The sequence below is a fragment of the Pseudophryne corroboree genome, chromosome 12, assembly GCF_028390025.1.
Source record: "Pseudophryne corroboree isolate aPseCor3 chromosome 12, aPseCor3.hap2, whole genome shotgun sequence".
In the NCBI taxonomy this organism is placed as follows: domain Eukaryota; kingdom Metazoa; phylum Chordata; class Amphibia; order Anura; family Myobatrachidae; genus Pseudophryne; species Pseudophryne corroboree.
In genome coordinates, this window is record NC_086455.1 from 89,652,395 (window position 1) to 89,671,316 (window position 18,922).

At 44.6% G+C, this 18,922-nt stretch overlaps 1 protein-coding gene across 7 annotated transcripts in view; it reads right to left on the minus strand.

Moving 5' to 3' along the window:
• LRRC9 (leucine rich repeat containing 9) overlaps positions 1–18,922 on the minus strand; it is a 667,090-nt gene that overhangs the window by 93,947 nt on the left and 554,221 nt on the right. For all 7 annotated transcript variants that reach the window (XM_063947768.1, XM_063947765.1, XM_063947766.1 and 4 more), the window contains 2 exons: positions 13,768–13,898; positions 11,317–11,425 (listed from right to left, as the gene is read on the minus strand). In XM_063947768.1, the coding sequence (XP_063803838.1) occupies positions 11,317–11,425; positions 13,768–13,898 (240 nt within the window). The remainder of the gene's footprint in view (positions 1–11,316; positions 11,426–13,767; positions 13,899–18,922) is intronic.

Genomic DNA, 18,922 nt, shown 5'->3' on the forward strand with positions numbered 1-18,922 from the left:
CACTGTGGTGAGCCCCCACCTTATAGATCCTGCTGCAGTATTGCAGGGTCGCACTGCCAAGGTCACCCTGGCAGATGGAACAGAGAAAGTGGTTCCCATGGCAAGAGTCTACCTGGACTGGGGAGCTGGACCAGAGTTGCGAGAAGTTGCCGTCATGGATGGTCTCCCAACTGATGTGGTCCTAGGAAATGATCTGGGTGGTGGTATCGTCACCACGTTTGCTGGCGCCATTTCCCGGAGTCAAGTTCCACAACCACCGTAGACATCAGCTACTCCAGCACAGCCCAGGCCAGAGGAAAAGACTACAGCTGCTAGACAACTGCCAGTACAGCCAACCGCAGCATCAACCAGCCCACAGGAAAAGATAACAGCGGCTAGATCGGTACATCGGCCCCGCATGCCTTTTGCCTCTGGTATGCCTACGTCCCCTAGCAACGCAGAGGATGTTGGTTCCAGCTCGTTTGATCCTGTGGGGGTGCCCAATGATGCTCCTGACCCAAGTGGTTTGCCAACTCCGGCGGTGAGTATGAGAAACCACACTGACCTTTCCATGACTGACCCCTACCAGACTGACCCTAGTAGTCCCCACCTGGATCCCCCTGTAGAGTTGTTCCAATTTAGGAGAGATTGAGGGCTGCAGGCATCCCTGAAAGGCATGAGGCGCCACTCTGGCAGCGGCCTTGACAGGGTTGGGGCAGAAAGTTTAACCTGGCGGGAAGGGTTAAGGTACAGGGTAGCCAAGAAAGTGGGAGGGGATAGACCAGATAGGGAACGTGTCCAGCTGGTCCCCCCAGGGAACTTTCCTGCGCAACCGGTGTCGGTTGCCAGCGAAACCCCTTTGGACAGCCACTCAGAGATAGGCCATACCCTGAAGTGCCTGATACAGAGCTTACCCTGGTCTGGAATGTCGGATGACGCCCAGACCAACCATAAGGCTGGTGCCATGCGTTGGCAGATGGGGCACTCCAGCGGTTGTGATGTCTCTGGGCCTCTGGCCATAGGAGAACCGTTACAGCAAGTTGCTGTGGACATAGCAGGTCCCCTGCCTGTGCGCCGTAGATCGGGGAAGACACTCAGCCACCCTGTAGTGGATGCCACACAGGATCCAGAGTCTGGTGATCCGGCCACCATCACTGTGGCACAGGTAGCGGACGAGGAAGAAAGAGTAGGCCTAGGTGACAGGGTAGATTTCCCGAGTCATAGGTCGACAGAGGAGGATTGGAGGGCAGGTCTGACAGTTAGGGCAGACAGTTGCCAGATAGGAATGACAGAGGGTCGGCCCAAAGCAGAGGCAACCAGAGGCTGTCCCCGGCCCAAATCACCCAGACTGGTACTGACCTTAGAACCTGTAATGCCCTACGGACACGTTGTCATTGACTTTAGTCCTGTAGTGAACCCCTTTTACAGAGATGGCTAGGAAGGGCATTCCCAAGTCAGTGGACTTTGCACCCGCTTGTGAGTTGGCACTCCGGTCATTGAAGGAGGCTCTGGTACCCGCTCCAGTGCTGATGGCGCTCATTCTTGACCAGGACTGTGTTTTACGAACTACTGCGCCACTGCACAGACTGGGCACAGTACCGAGCCAGGAGGAGCCATATGGACAGGAGCACTTTGTGGCCTGTTCGAGCAGAAAACTGCTATGGTGGGAGGTGGGGTATACCACAATTGGGACACCTTTGGTGGCACTTGTGTGTACACTGGACCAGTTTTTACTCTGCTTGTGTAACTGGCCCCCCACAGTGGTGACTTTCCACCCACCTGTTAGGTGGCTGCAACCTACCTTGGGAAAATCAGACAAACTTTTGTGGTGGAGCCTTGAACTTGGACTTCAGGTGGACTATTTGAACATTGTGCACCCAAGAAGAGAGGCCCACTGCATTATGGATGAACTGTCTAGGCCGAAGCCTACACCCCCCAGGTAGCGTCCCCTTCAACCCAAGAAACTGCGGAACCAGGAGTCAAATCGTTGGGACATGGCTCCCTGGTTTTACTGCTTGAATTGGGGGGGGGGGGGGGAGGAGTGTGGCCGGACAGCCCTGGTGGCCACATGGACAATGGCGGCCGTGGCACTGAAGGGGTTAACCCCTAGTGCTCGGCGCCGTTAGGAGGACAATAGGTGATTGGTGCCACTTTTCAAATGTACCTGCGCTGGGCGCCATCTTTAAAATGTATTGGGTGCTAGGCACCGGGTATTTAAAATATGTTTAATAATGTGTCATGTTATATCGCTGCGCAGTTGGAGAATGATGGACTGCACATTATAGAACTGCATGGACAGGGCACTTATTTCATGAGAAAAGTACAAGATATTTTGTTTCAATTGTTGACAATTGTTGTTCAGCAACTTGTACATAGGAAGTCATATGTTAATTGTCCTAGCTAAAGCAGGGTGTCGATTAGCAGGTCTTTTGGTGGGTAAATATTCTCTTTCATGTACAAACGAAGGTTTAGAAAGAAGACTGTGCTTTCAGCATCTCCTGTGGTGTGATAACTCAAAACTGGTTTTGCATGGAGACACAATTGGCTGCTAAATCAGATTGTGTTTTACGAATGCAAACTAGTGGGTTCCGTTTACAAACAGTTTGATGTAACATTTCTTAGGCTGCATTATGGGGGTCATTCCGAGTTGATCGCTCACTAGCAGATTTTAGCAGCATTGCGCACGCTAGGCCGCCGCCCTCTGGGAGTGTATCTTAGTTTAGCAGAATAGCGAACGAAGGATTAGCAGAATTGCGAATAGAAAATTCTTAGCAGTTTCTGAGTAGCTCCAGACCTACTCACAGATTGCGATCAGCTCAGGCCGTTTCGTTCCTGGTTTGACGTCACAAACACGCCATGCGTTCGGCCAGCCACTCCCCCGTTTCTCCAGACACTCCCGCGTTTTTCCTTGGCACGACTGCGTTTTTGAGCACACTCACAGAAAACGGCCAGTTTCCGCCCAGAAACACCCACTTCCTGTCAATCACACTCCGATCACTTCAACGATGAAAATTCTTCGTTCGGACGTGATTAAATCTACTAAGTTTTGTGTTAAAATACTTAGCGCATGTGCACGGCGTACCATGCGCATGCGCATTTTAGCCTTAATCGGTCCGTTGTGAAAATCGGCAATGAGCGATCAACTCGGAATGACCCCTTATGTGTGATGCAGATTATGTTTAATTTATAAGTACATTTTCTATATGTGAGAGGATGAATGCAATTGAAATTCAAGTTTTATTTTCATTTGTGAAAGAGAATATTTACCCACCAAAAGACCTGCTAATCGACACCCTGCTTTAGCTAGGACAATTAACATATGACTTCCTATGTACAAGTTGCTGAACAACAATTGTCAAGGTCTTTTAGAAACAAAATACCTTGTACTTTTCTCATGAAATAAGTGCCCTGTCCATGCAGTTCTATAACTGCAGTCCATCATTCTCCAACTGCACAGCGATATAACATGACACATTATTAAACATATTTTAAATACCCGGTGCCTAGCACCCAATACATTTTAAAGATGGCGCCCAGCGCCGGTACATTTGAAAAGTGTCGCCAAGCGCCTATTGTCCTCGTAATGGCGCCGAGCACTAGGGGTTAACCCCTTTAGTGCCACAGCCGCCATTGTCCATGTGGCCACCAGAGCTGTCCGGCCACAACCACTATCTCCGCTGACAGGACCCTGAGCTCCTGAGGGTGATGCTCGCTAGCCCCCAAGGCGACCGCTCACTCCCACAGCATGCCGCCACCCCCTAACAGAGCCGGAAGATGTCGGTGGTGAGTAGATTACCGGCGACCTGACAAATGCCAAATCACTGTGTGTATAGTTTATACAGACGCAAATGAACGTGTTAAAACACTTGTGTATGCAGACGCAACTAATGTGTGAAAGGAATAATGTAGCTCATTGACTTTACAGTATGTACAGTGCACTAAATGAGCGTCCGAGTCCCCTAACGGCATAAACGAACACCAATGGGAAGGAATCGCTCTTTGCAGTACTTTTACACATGAACTTGTGAGTCTTCCATGCAGTGTCGTGGGCTAGCGATGAAGGCTCCTGCCTGCCACGCTGAGAGTCCCGGGTTCGATCCCAAAGTGCCAATCTTTTTTTTTTGTGTGTTCCCGTGACATTCACTTTATTATTATTTTTTTTTCTGTGTAATCCATTGTAAAACATTCAATGGAAGGGTGCACACAGGTTTCACACAAATCTGGGTAAATCTGCAGGAGCGACTCATTCACTATCTAAAATACACAGCAGTAATGAGCACCTGTAGACATACCAGTAAATATAAATTAGTGTATTCTGACGCAACTGTTCGAGCAACACAGTACTGTAGATCGTCAGCGTTAGAGAATGTGTTGTGAGAATCTGTGTTGCACGTTACAAGCTGTTCGTGCTAATTATTGCCCTAATAGAACATACTGTACAGAGATACTAAGGACGGTGATTTGGCATCCAGGTACTTAGGGAGGAGCTTTTCTCTCTCTCGGTTATACATAGATTAATCATGCCGCTGTACGTTACAAGCTGTTCGTGCTAATTAGTACACTAATAGAACATACTGTACAAAGATACTATGGACGGTGATTTGGCATCCAGGAACTTAGGGAGGAGCGTTTATCTCTCTCCATTGTAATCTTTCTAAGTATAACAGAGAGAGATAAAATCTGCTCCCTAAGTATCTCTGTACAGTATTTTCTATTAAAGTACTAATTACCACAAGCAGCTAATTAGTACCCTAATAGAACATACTGTACAAAGATACTAAGGACGGTGATTTGGCATCCAGGAACTTAGGGAGGAGCTTTTATCTCTCTCCGTTATACATTGATATATCGTGCCGCTGTACGTTACAAGCTGTTCGTGCTAATTAGTACACTAATAGAACATACTGTACAGAGATACTAAGGACGGTGATTTGGCATCCAGGAACTTAGGGAGGAGCGTTTAGTATACACACACACGTAAATACATACGACACACACAGAGCTAAAAAATACAATTTAACAGATAGCAGCAAGATAAAAAATAAATTTAAAAAAATACAGCCAGCTTACTGTTTGCTCTGCTGCTGGCAGAAGCTGCCGGAGACACAAGACAGCACGTTCCTCCTTGTACACTCCGCTGGCTCCATACTTCTTATCTGCAGCCTGCGCGGCCAGCCAGTTACCCTACGGTGGAGACGCCGGGAGCACAGTGCCGCAGATCGGACATCCGATCGGCGGCTGGCAGCGGGGGGCCCTTTTAGAAAGGGGGGCCGGATAATTACCCCCAGGGCCCCCCCTTAATCCGGCTTTGGTCTACTGTACATCTCACATCATAAAGCTGCATCTGTTAATATGGAGCACTGTCCTCACCAACAATGAACGGTGCCTCTCACAAGATTATCAACCTCACTTCCTGAAATATGCTGAACTGCTGTGAACATTCCAGGCCACAAACCCGTAGGGAGAGTCGGGGCATAAACTCTTACCCTAATCTGATGCATTTCAGGATGGACTATACTGTATATGCTGTATTCAAGGACGAGAGCATATGCAAACATTTCACTGCAGAAAGACCTACGACAGAGAACCTTAGTAGTAAAGAAATGAGGAAAGCAAGGAGAGTGACATTTGTACATCATTCCCAATGATTCTCATGTCATACTAAAAACTCTGGAGCAGATGTACTAAAAGCATTAGAGAGAGATAAACTACCATCCAGCCAGGTCCTAACTGAACCGTCCACATAACCTTCATAAACTTTCCTATCCAATTACATCCCTACTGCACAGTTCGCACATATCTCTTTCTTCACTTTCCCATCCTCCTGACCACAGGCCAACATCGCTGTGTGACCATATCATACAGCCCACCAAAAATATTTGCAATCTGGTGGGCTTTTATGCAACAAATAACACCTATCCTTGTGTATCAATGCCCATTTTCTTATAGATTGTAAGCCTGGACCCCTGGGCAAAGCTATGCAACTAGGGCCTCTGCCCATCCTCTAACGGTAGCGGTGGGGGGTGTTACCAGTGGCAGCACTGATGTCCCGCTGGTGGTAGGGGGTGTTATATCTTCTGCTTAGCTGCTAAGATGGTGGGAGATGGGGTGGGAGGGAGAACACTAAACTGTAGAAGGGGGCATTGTGCTGAATGAAGGGGCCCCGGTAAATGACGTCCAGGGTCTGAGCCAGCCCTAACCAATATGATGTCCTAAGCATAGGCGTGCGCAGCACATTTTATTAGGGGGTGCACCATTGGAGGGGTGTGTCTAGCACCGCCTTTTGGGCGTGTCTAGTACCATCTATTGATGGTCAACACAATATAAAATATCCACTCTTGTACCAATCCTAATAATGCAGATACATTGTCAGATGTTGTGGTGTGCACCAAACAAATACCCCTGATGGCACTCACTGCAATTACACTGCTCCTCCTCAGCCTGGTCTGGCTCCCCCTCTGTTTCCCCTGCAAGCTGCAGCAGCTTACTTACAAGTCAGTCACTCACTGACACTGACAGTCGCAGACTAGTACTGCTGCTGCTGGAAAAACAAGTGACGTGTCAATGCTGCTGCCGACCGCCTGCCAGTATTGAATTTGTCTTCCTAAGAGGAACGCTGGCTACATGCTGCAGCTCATCAGTGGCTGGTGTTGGCATAGCATAGAAGGAGCGAGGTGGGCGGGTGTGACGGGTGGGCGTGCAAGCAGCATGACATCACGCTGTTTTTGTACATGGAGGTGGAGCCGGAAGTTTGAAAGCCGGTGGCAGTGGCACCCTTGATTAACCCAGGCGTCCGGTCAGTAATGCAGTCCTGACAGGGTGCAGCGCAGAGGGGACAGTAATCAGCCTGCTCGGCGATCGCTGCATCAGGCATTTGAGATCGGTGTGCCAGACATTAGGGGGTGCCTGTGCGCACCAGGCACCCCCCCCTGCGCACGCCTATGGTCCTAAGCAAGATTCTGGCTGGTGCCCCCCAGCACCACTGCTAATTCCGCCTCTGACCCTGCATCGCTTTCCCAGCATCATCACCTCTCGCCCATTGCAGTCCTCATTTTGGTGCTCCTACGCACTATATTTTAAATAGGAACAGTGTGCACATTTGGTGCACAGCCCACAAAGGGGCGTGTACTTGCTGGGAAGGGGCACACATTAGTGCAACTTTATTCACATTATCTCATGCGATAGTGTCCCTTATTCACGTTACATCACACAGCAGTACCACTTTACCTTATATACATTACTCCTCACAGTAGTGCCCCTTATTCACATTACACCACACCATATTGCTCTTTATTCACATTAGACTGCAGTAGTGCCCTTTCTATATGTTACGCCACACAGTAGAGCACCTTATACGCATAATGCCACACATTAGTAATGCATTTATACACATTATACCACACAGTAATGCCCTTTACACATATGACACACATTATTAATGCCCTTATAATGTACCTTGCATATATGCCCTTATACACATAATGACACACATAATGTCCCTTACACATATGCTGCACATTATTAGTGCACTTATACACATGACACACACAGTGCCCCTTACATATATGCCACACATTATTAATGCATTTATACACATGACACCCATAATGCCCCTTACATATATGCTGAACACTACTGCACAACCAACCCACCCTAACACAGTACTCACATGGCCACTAACACTGTGACCTTTGCCTCTGCTTGGATACAGATGTGTCCCAATACACCATGCAGCAGGAGATGCCTGGCGTGAGTCAGCTGGCAGCTCTGCTAATGTCGTGCACCTTTTTTTGGTACATTACAGTGATTTTCAGGAATACACTGTGACGTACCATTTCGTATGCAGATACAGCCACAGTCACACACAGAATATAGGCATGTCGCATATCCTTTTAATCAGCCGAAGCTGCTTGTGCCCCTAGGCATTCCAGATGCCCTAGGCATTTGCCTAGTTTGCCTATGCCTAGGGCTGGTTCTGTCCAGGGTGGTAGGTGGTGTTTAATACTCATGGAGGGGTGGATGGTGGAGTGGGCTTAATATTCATCATTCTCCAGAGGGAGGGCAGCTTGCGTGACTGCAGATATCTCCTGTTCCTGGAAATGCATTTCTAGGCTTTCAATGGTATAAAACACAAAAAAGTCCCAACTTTCAGGAGGTACTGGAGACTTGGGTATCAGAGTTCAGGAGCCAGAGCAATCCACAGATGAAAATATAAAACAGCATACCAGCTGCTGGAAAGTTGATATCTCTGGTTCTGGGCACAGTAGAGACAAGCTGCCAGTGTCCACCGAAAAGGGAGAGTGCCAGCTATTGCTCAGGAAAACTCTAAGTCAGACAGAACCCAAGATATCTGGCTGGGAAGAGCAATTAACAGGCACGGATGGGTACCACTGGTTTGAAGTCATATATATCTCGGGTTATCCAAGGCCGATTTTCAAAAATATAGTACCCTTGGAAAAAGGGGACCCTCAGCTATAAGCCTAGGGCCTTTATACTCCTGTGGCCCTTGGGCAACTGCCCATTGAGCCCATATGAAAAGATGGCCCTGAGCAGGGCCTTCTTACCTCTATGGGCCGTATTCAATAGGTGTCGGAAGCTGCCGTCTTGTCGGAAGGAGTTCCGACCTATTCAATATGGGCAGTTTTTTGGCCGCCAACCCGCGTGCTTCTGTCAGAAACGGGGCCAAATCCGACAGGTTTTGTCCCCCTTTCCGACAATCTCAATACAACTTTAAAAAAAGTTGGATTGAGTAGGGCGTCCCTCCGGCCAGGTTTCTCACTCCCGACAGCGCCCATTCCCCCTTCGCAGGCATCTCCCCCCGCCACCGCTGACAGCGCACCCCCCGCCTCAGACATCACTCCCCGCCACCGCAGCCAGCTCTCCCCGCCACCGCAGACATCACCCCCGCCGCCGCTGACAGCGCACCCGGCAGCCACTGACAGCAGCAGCAGGACAGGACACCGGGAACGGCCAAATCCAACAGTCAGATTTGGCCGTTCAAATGCATGTCGGAATGGATCCGAGACTTATTGACTGCCTATGACTGTCTGTTATTGCCCAGTTTTGTATTATCACTGTTGTTTCTAATTGTAAGGCACAGCGGAATTAGCTGCACTATATAAGAAACTGTTAATAAATAAAATTAATAATAACTGTCATTTTTCAAACACAGTTTGTAACAGGGCAGTAAGGAGCTGACTGGCTGGTACTTCATCTCTTTCCACTTTATCACTCTCCAAGGCTGAGTACATATTCCCCTATATGTTTTATCACAAAATGTAATGTTTGTTTTTTTAACTTTAACTTAATATATCATGAACATAATCTAGAGTATACACTATGTCAGTATAAATATATGTTGAATTACCTTTAATGGAACACAAATGTAGCCAACAACATCCCTTACATTACTGTAACCTTATACATTAAGCAAGACTGCATGTGCTCTCTTTTATTATTCACAGAGCACTTAAGAAAGAAAGTCGGGGTGGATGGATAAATAGCTTCTATATTAATATAACTTATTTATAGTGATGTCAGTTGCTGAAACATCCTTCCTAAGAGCTGTACTATTAATAGGCGATGCAAAAACTATGCTTCTATATTTAACCATTTCAAACGACTGTCATTGGCTCAATGTATCTGTGTAGTCACATCCAGGGTATAATCTATGTCATTCATAATTCAGAGGCAGATTGCTATAGGTCCTGGACTGTAAGCACTCTGGAGATCTGACACAAACCAATCACATCATAAGCGAACTCAGTATGACCTGTAACGGAGATAGCTATATGCCTAGTTGCAGTAAATAGGTAATAAAAAAAACCCAAAAGCTGACAAGTAAAACTAAAGATCGTTACATGTTATTTCTGAAATTATATTACTTTGTGCTATGATTCTGTTTATGGTTTTAGCAATGAAGGCACAACACAAAACTCTACTCCCCCATTTATTCATCTGGTTACACTGTTATTATTAGAGATATTGCTCCAAATACTTAGGCTCAGCTACAGGAATAAAATTGACAATTTGTGTAGTGTATTTTTGGTGATGTTATAGATATCAATATACTGTATATGAGCACTTATGGCAGGATCAGCATATTTAGGCTGTCATTTGAAGTGACTAGGTGGCTGGGAATCGCTTTATGGTATTCTTTACTGTGGTAAAAAAGAAGGGTGAGGATCATAGGGTCGACAGTAACTAGGTCGACAGTCATTAGGTCGACCACAATTGGTCGACAGTGACTAGGTCGACACCTGAAATAGGTCAACACGGTCATTAGGAAAAGGTCAACATGGTGTCGTTTTCTTCGTAAAGTGACCAGGAACCCCAATTAATGCACCCCGTCCCCTCGCATGGCTCGCCAGGCTTCGGGCAAGGTGCCTCGCTCAGCTACCGCTGCGCTCGGCACAGGTAACTTTTCCCAATTGTAGTCCACGTGGATTGTAAAGTATGAAAAAGTAGAAAAAAAATTATTTTTTTAAAACTCATGTCGGCATTTTCACGTGTCAACCTTTGCCATGTCGACCTAATGACTATGTCGACCCAATGACCATGTTGATTTAATGCATGTCGACCAATAGTGGTCGTCCTAATGAGTTGTCGACCTAGCAGACAGGATACCGAGAAAGAACAGGCACCAAATCCCATGGTTTTCTGCCACCCTAGTACTGATGTCAGTGCCATCTGCTAATGTAGTTGTTTATTTACCCTGTACTTGTCCTATATTGTCTTCAACTGTAAAGGCCCCCACACATGGCAAAATATAGCTGCCGAGCCGATGAATTGGAACGATATAGCAGCTATATTGTTCCGTGTGTGGGCATGATGTCGTCCACTGCTCACCCGTGTGGTCATACAGCTGCAACGCTGATCTTTCTGCATGTTCAAATGATCATTGACGCGGGCAGACGATCCCATGCAGCGCTATGCGGAGGAGGGCCAGCATAGCCAGTGGTCGGGCACCAGATTGCCTCGTGTGTGGGGACCACCCGATATGTTGGCCCACGGACGCTCCGTCGCATCGGCCGCAGACATTGCTCCGGTTTGTGATCAGCCTGAATCACTGTTTTCCTGTTTTGATTATCTAGTTTATGTACTGTGTAATTTGGTGCTGTGGATCCCTTGTGGCGACATACAAATAAAGGATAATAATAATAATAATAATAATAATAACAGGCCGAATCACCAGAATATTACATCACTGGCAAACAGAATAAATATGGCTACTTCACTGTGTATCACAAAGGGGACTAGTTTCCCATTACCTGACAACCAGGCTAAATTGTATGTCCTAACAGTGGACAAACCCTCTAAAAAATAAACTACACTTACCTTTAAGTGTGATAGGTAAATTAAGCCACTAAATGATGTGAGATTGTTATTCTCTAAATTCACAGTGTGAACACTCCTAAACTGGTCAAATGGAACGAGGTCTACGGATCTAGAGCACAACACAAGGAGACAAACAATGACAAACATTAGATGTATACCAGGCATGATACAAATACACTGTGCATCACATATATATTATATACTCTAAACCAACAATATATGCAAATTATCAGAGGCACAGCATAGCTTTAATGTGCTATGGTGGACACGTTTATAGAGGGGATTAGTATGAAAAACCGGCTGTCAGTATAACGACAGCGGAATCTCATCCACTGATATGCTGGCAGTGGGGCGAGCGCTATGGCTATGGGTGTCGTGGACACCCAAATCTAACTCTCTCTGCAAATGTTATATCTGCCCCCCCTGCAGTGCACATGGTTTTGCCCAACTGCTAAAAAATGTCCTGCTGCGATCAACTTGGAATTACCTCCATAGGGCCTAATTCAGAGTTGATCGCAGCAGCAAATTTGTTAGCAGTTGCAAAACCATGTGCAGTGTGGGGGAGGGGGGTGGGGAGCAGATATAACATGTGCAGAGAGAGTTAGATTTGGGTGGGGTGTGTTCAAACTGAAATCTAAATTGCAGTGTAAGAATAAAGCAGCCAGTATTTACCCTGCACAGAAACAAAATAACCCACCCAGTCCAGGTTTTAAGGTTATCCATACTAGACCACAGGTAACAATTATTACTTCAGTCAATTTGATTTAAACATATTTGCTCTAGCATGAGTATCCTTAACCTGCACTGTTAAGAGTACCTTGAGGACCTAGTTTGAGAACCTCTGATATGTATATAAATAATGCCAATACTATAAAGTGATTATGGCACTCATTGCATTATATGATGTGAAGTGCAGAAATATGCAATAACCCACATTTTTGGCTTTCACATTAAACACTGTGCACTCTACACTGACCGATGTCACTTAAATAACTGTATATCTTTAATAATGTGCCATTGCTTTTTGTGCTTGGTTTTTCTCCCCCCCCCCCCCCCACCCCAAATTAGCTGTTTGGCATATATTTAGTATGTATACTTTACATCACGTTTTAAGAATCATTTTTATTTTAAGCAGTGCAACAATTTTTTGACTGCTGCACCCATGTAATTGTAAAACATGTGGTGGTTCTCAGAAAGATGTCCAAATGCCTTACTGCAGGTGAACTAATATAAGGGCCGGTACAATGTATAATAAATAACATACCTGTTATATTAAAGCAATAAGATATGTATATGTAACTCCAGTAAAAAATCTGTATAAATGTATCCAAGTACTGTATGTTTAGATATTTGCAGAACTAATTGTTAGTCTTGTCATTTGTAATTTTAGAGTAGAGGTGGGGAACCTGCAGCCCTCTAGCTGTGGTTGAACTACAAATCAGAGCATGGCCTGCAACAGTTTTAGCATGGCAAAATAGCCAAATTGTAGCAGGGCATGCTGGTATGTGTAGTACAAAAACAGCTGCAGGGCCAAAAGTTGATTCTGAGTTGCACACACTGCCAACGTTGGATTTAGCTGAGCAATATTTTGCATCTAAGTCACACTGCACATGCATCCACAGTCCAACGCAGTTGCAGTTGAGTCACGGTCTCAGAAAGATCATGAAAATGTATTGGGCATTTCTGGGAGGTGACTAAGCGGACATACGGAGATGGTCTGTTTTATGGATGTGTTATGGGAGTGCTGGCTGTGTTGCACAGAGGTGTCAGCAGGTGTGGTGACACCCGGTGCGCACCCCTAATTTTACGGGCTCGCTGGTGGCGCGCTTGCGTCAAAAGGGAGCGTGGCCACAGCGTGCTCATGGGAAAAGGGGGCGTGGTCTTATATAGAGGGCTGTACTGGGCTGATCCCTGCGCTGTCGGCTCCTCTTTATGACAGGAGCCGTGTGCTGTAGGAGACTTTCACACTGCAGCACCTGGCTCCTGTCACTGTGGAGGAGCCAACATTTTGGTGTCACAACCGGGTGCGGTCTGCACCCCCCGCAACCGCCTTTGGTGTTGCTGTAGTGGTTTGCTTGTTCAGTTGCTTAATTGTTCACATTGGAGACCATACACTCTGCTGGAGAATCTGCAGCTAGCCCGGGGCTGGTGAAAATTTCGATGGTGCGACTGATGGTTACCTCTAAAAACGCACTAAGTGGTATATGAGCGTCTAAACACGCACAAAGTGGGCATCTAATCTTTGCACATTCAGACGCATGGTTGTACATCTAGGCAGGGCTTGTAGGGGCATATGCATGTTAGGGTTTTGAGGTAGCAGCTTCTTATTAGTAAGCACATGTAAAGTAGGCACAATCATATTAGTTCTTATTCTCTAAATTCTAAGAAACTGGACTTTTATAATGAGCAGATTAGTGAATAAAGTCTCTAATAAATGTAGAGGAATTGTACCTGATTGAAGAGGATCTCCAATTTAACTCTTCTAGCTCTGTAAAATTTTGGTGTCCAATTTTTTCAGCAATCATATCAGAAGTAAGTCTACCTCCAAACATGTCCTTGGCATTTTCACTTTCCACTGGGTCCTGAAATGTTAAAATATGGTATTGAAAACCAGTAGCACACACAGAAACGTTTTCTGAGCTGAACTTACATATCGTGCGTGTTTTTGCACTGCACGAGGCCAGATTCAGCTCCCAGCGCATTTGTGGCAAATGTCGCAAATTACCGATGGACCGCATGTGCAGTACAGGTCCGTGATGTTGGACGCAGAAAGGCAGCAAATTGTCAGTGATTGACAGTCTGCTGCCATTTGGGGAGGGGAGCAGCAATGGCCTCCGTTACCCAAAACAGAGACTTGTCACTCATTGTAGGTGAGTGATAAGGACAGGATCTCAGTGATCTCCTAGCCTCATTTTTGGATACGTAGCAGCTGGCTTGCGCGATCGCAGGGGTCACACAGACAGCTGATGGTGTCGAAGATTATTCAATGCTACGTCCTTGGACAAAGCTCGGCTTAGTAATCCACTTCTTTGTCACCAGCCTTATGAAAAGCCAGGTTGGGTCACCAATTGTGTTCTTAGTAGCTCTTGTTACCTAGCCATTTCTTGATTGGAGTTCTCCATCAATTGTTCTTTATTCTTTTTCGATAACGCTTTACCTATCTAACATTTGTTACTGCTGATTTTATTTTCATTTATTTTCCTATGTCTCTCCTTGTGTCTGGGTTTGTCTTTTTCTTTCGGTGTCCTCCCCCTTCCTCCCACCATTGCATCTTTTCTTGCTTCAGTTATTTATTAGTTCTGTAGACGCCTATTGCCCCTATGACTTCTGCTGAGCCATAGCGGACATTAAACTTGGTGCCTGGAATGTACAGGTTATAAACTCACCAGCTAAAAGGTAAAAATCCTCCTCTATTTATCTAAGCAGAATATTGACAAAGCATTTCTACAAGAAACATACCTTGTACCACCAGAAGTTAATAAATTACAAATGTTGAATTGGTCTGTAGAAGTCGCGGCCTCCTATAAATTAAAGGCTCGAGGTGTGGTTATACTAGAGAGAGGTTCTTTACAATCAAACTATCACAGCGGGAAAAGGAATCTTTTTTCAGTAAATGACTGCTTTCAGAAATTTGGTAACAAAACTGGTCATCTTCTGACAAACCTTCTCAATGGTACCCGATCCCCCTCATGGTCATTCATCCTCTTAAAATGACGGATGGTTCTCTCATCACCTCTAGTACTCAAATTACAGAGGTAATGAATAAATTTTGCCACTCATTCCCAGACCAAAGCCCCTCATCCTGACTCCCACTACCCCATTTACCATGACCAGCACACCATCTTCTTCTTTCACTTGTGATTATTTATTATATTCCTGACCTGGCCCTTTCTTTGACGGCTCCAATTAAGCTACAAGTAAACAAATCCATACAAAATATTAAACCTGCCAAAGCTTTGGATGGACTAGGTGGAGATTTTAATAAAATCTTATCTCCAAGAATTAGCAAAACCCTAGTATTGATTCTTAACACGATTATATCTTAAAACAAACTCCCTCTATACTTTAAGTCAGCCACCCTAAAGGTCCACTCCAAACCATATAAGGATGAAGAATATCCAGGTTCTTATAGATCTAATTCTTCATTAAATCTCGACTACAAACCTATAAGAAAGATTCTGGATGATAGGTTAAAATTGATTCTTCCTCATATCATCCACTCAAATCAAATGGGCTTCATCTGGGGCTGCCATTCGGTGGTCACTGCTAAAGATGTGTTCTTTCCGCTATTTCTTCTGTAAATAAGCCATCAAATCCCAGTGCGGCTAGAGAGGTCTATAGCAGCAACCTTTCCTGTAGAGATCGATAGTCTCACATGTACTCAGGTACACCCAGGACTTGTACTCAAGGTAGTAGGAGTTTATGTCAGAAACGAGTTGGCGACTGTAAGAGAGGCTGGAGTAGGTCAAGATGGTAGTTCCCAGAGTCAGGACCAAGCCTATGTCACCAGTGGACAGTAACCAGGAAATTGATACCAGAACCAGGATATGGAAACGCTGGCAGGTACTGAGGTATAGTTAGATACTGCTAACAGGCAATAAGACAGGCTGGAATCCAAGCGGTTAAATTGAGGTACTGAGGTATAGTAATATTCTGCTGACTAGTGTTGGAGATAGACTCCGTATATCAACGTCCTTCAGTCATCTGTTTAATACCCTTAAACATCAGTCAGTGGTTCTGTACTTAGCAGCCGGCTGAAAACCAGAAATAATGAGACAACACACAGGACATATGTAGAAGCTCAGCAAGTCATTTCTGATCTGACTCGTTGCTTTAGGAGCCTTTATTTATACACAAATGAACAAAGGAATAAAGGTATGGCAGTATGTTAGCCAATCAAAGTACACTGTGTGCAAAGATAAACAATAATTTAATGAAACCAATTATAGCATTCCTGTATGTATATTCTTATCACTGTTTGCCCATTAATTTAATGAGAAGGCCTTTCCCTTATCGCCATCTGGACATTAATCTTGAAAGCCTTCTTTCCATTGTCACCTGGACATTCCAAAACATACTCCTTTAATGTTCTCATCATGCAATTAAAGTTTTATCTTAGCCTGGGAGTTAACTAAATGTCCTTGTGACTGCTGCTGGAGAAATCATATTGCTCTTAACAAAATAGTTTCTCACAGAAATATCTATGTAATTCATTTAAGGAAATTAGATATACTAGCTGGCTATGTTCATTGATTATAGCAATGAACATTCTAATCAATACAAAATTATGAAACACAGAATTACATAACTGCTTATTGGGTTGAAACTTATTATATAGTATTATGCATTATTTTAGTCATTAAATACAAGGCTTACAACAGTTATAAAGATGATTTTATATTTAAAACTGTTCAAATTCCTTCAAAACTCTTCAAGGTCTTTTTCTGGGCGTCTTGACAATATCTGGGAATCTTGCCAAAAAAATACTATTTAGCAATTATAAATCTGCAGGTGTGAATTCCTTAGCCTAACAAGCTAATAGGGATTTGCTGCCCTTTTAGATTATCATTTTTAACAAGCTACTATTTCTTATCAATAAGTTTAGTTTATGCAAGTACAAAAATTCAATTAATATACTCTTAAAGGGGTAGGTAGGATTAATAACCCATATATGCATCTGAGCTGATCCTTGACCATTATCAATATGTTGGAGTGCATATTTCTTATGCGTGTGCACATGGGCACTTGGTCAGCACACGTGTTTTTCCTATTATATGCATCACTCCTGTTTTCTATTCCCTGACCAATATATTGTGAATGAATATTGATCATATACTGAGGATTATGATTATACTCCCTCCCTTGTCTTTTTAGACTCTCACCTATGTCCATATACATTTTGGACTCAATGAGTGCATAATATGCAAATATAAACATATGAGTATGTAAATATGTAATAATATGTTTGTGCTATCCTAATACTGTATGCACTATCCATAATGTGATTCTTTAAAGTTCTGTTGCATATGGGATGTGATTGAACAGATTTCACAATGAGTATCATATATCTCCCTTTTTTATTTATAATATGCAACATGTGCATCTTTTAGATTAATAGGACCTTAAATATAAATATAATGTTTTAATAAACATGTATGGACATATGCCTAAAACTATCTACAATCTGCATGTATGAGTAGTCCCGGGACGCGGCGCTGCACGTCACTGTGGAACGCGTCACCACAGCACAACTGTGGATGGTGCGCTGGTCGCTGCCAGAGAGGTAGAGCATAGTGCCTCTGTACAGGTCACCTGATGGGGGCGCGGCTCTCCACACTGGCGTGGAACGCAATGCTGCATTCCGGGAACCTCAGGCCAACTACAGCCCAAATAATGATAGGTTCCTTATAATCACATGATCGGGACCAAATCACATGATCAGGACCAAATTACATGATCAGAGTGCTAATGAATGAAATGTTCTATTTTTATCACTATTAATGTATAATATGACTCGTTTTTATTACACAATGTGTTTATTATGAATGTGACACAGTAGTGATGCCTTCTATATATACACAAGATAATGTTTTAAAGACTGTTTCTAAGATGATTAGATGAGCACAACAGGTGCTTGGAATTAAGCCACCATTAAGAGGGTTTATAAGCAGAGCCCAGTGACACTGGAAACATGCTCCTGAGGAAAACGCGTTGAGCTTGCTGTACGGATCATAAACCCACCATCTCCTCACCATCCTTCTGGCATTATTTGGACTAATCTGCTATCACCGATTTTCCTTAAGCCAAAGCATATCCTTGGACCCGGATCTCTTTCCCTACTTCAAACTGGATCTCTGAACCTTTGAGATACATATGGGACTGTACCACACAGATAGGGTAATCCCATTGCTTCAGAAGGAATACTAACTCTATGTCAAATGAGCCCTAGCCAGTACTGCAATTCAGGACTTTATTGAGGAGAATATTTGAGGTTATTATTTTCCGACAAGCTATTTTTTATATTTATATTTAATGTGATTTGTGCCAATTTTCCACAATTTTTTATGACTTTGTAATAAATTGTTATATTTTTAATTGTGAAACATCCCTTTTAATCATTGGATCAACTGCCGGCGCCAGTATCCCATTTCTTTCTTTGCATAACCCTGAAGTATAGCTGGAAGTGCTGACATCTAGCATCAAGGAGGTAAAGAGTCTAAGCAGTCAAGGCAGGTCAGCTTCAATGCAGGGTAAGTACACAATAACAGGCAGTCAGACTAAGCCCTGCCTGCCTTTGCCATCCAAGAAGTCAATCACAGGCCCAAATGTATTAAGCCTTTAAAAGTGATAAGTGAAAAGACGGAGACATGCTGACACGCTACCCAGAACCGGAAGTGACACGGGCGTGACGCACATGAGCGGGATGGAGCCCGGTGCCAGGAGCAAGGTGGGAGCTGGAAGCAGGACGGCAATGAGTGCAGGGTCCGGGATGGAGCCGGGTGCCAGATGAGGATGGAGGGAGCATAGTGCCGTGAACAGTGAGCCACGACCGGGACAGAGCTGCTGGGAGCAAGTCCAGGACGGAGCTTATACAGGGGTAGCAGTG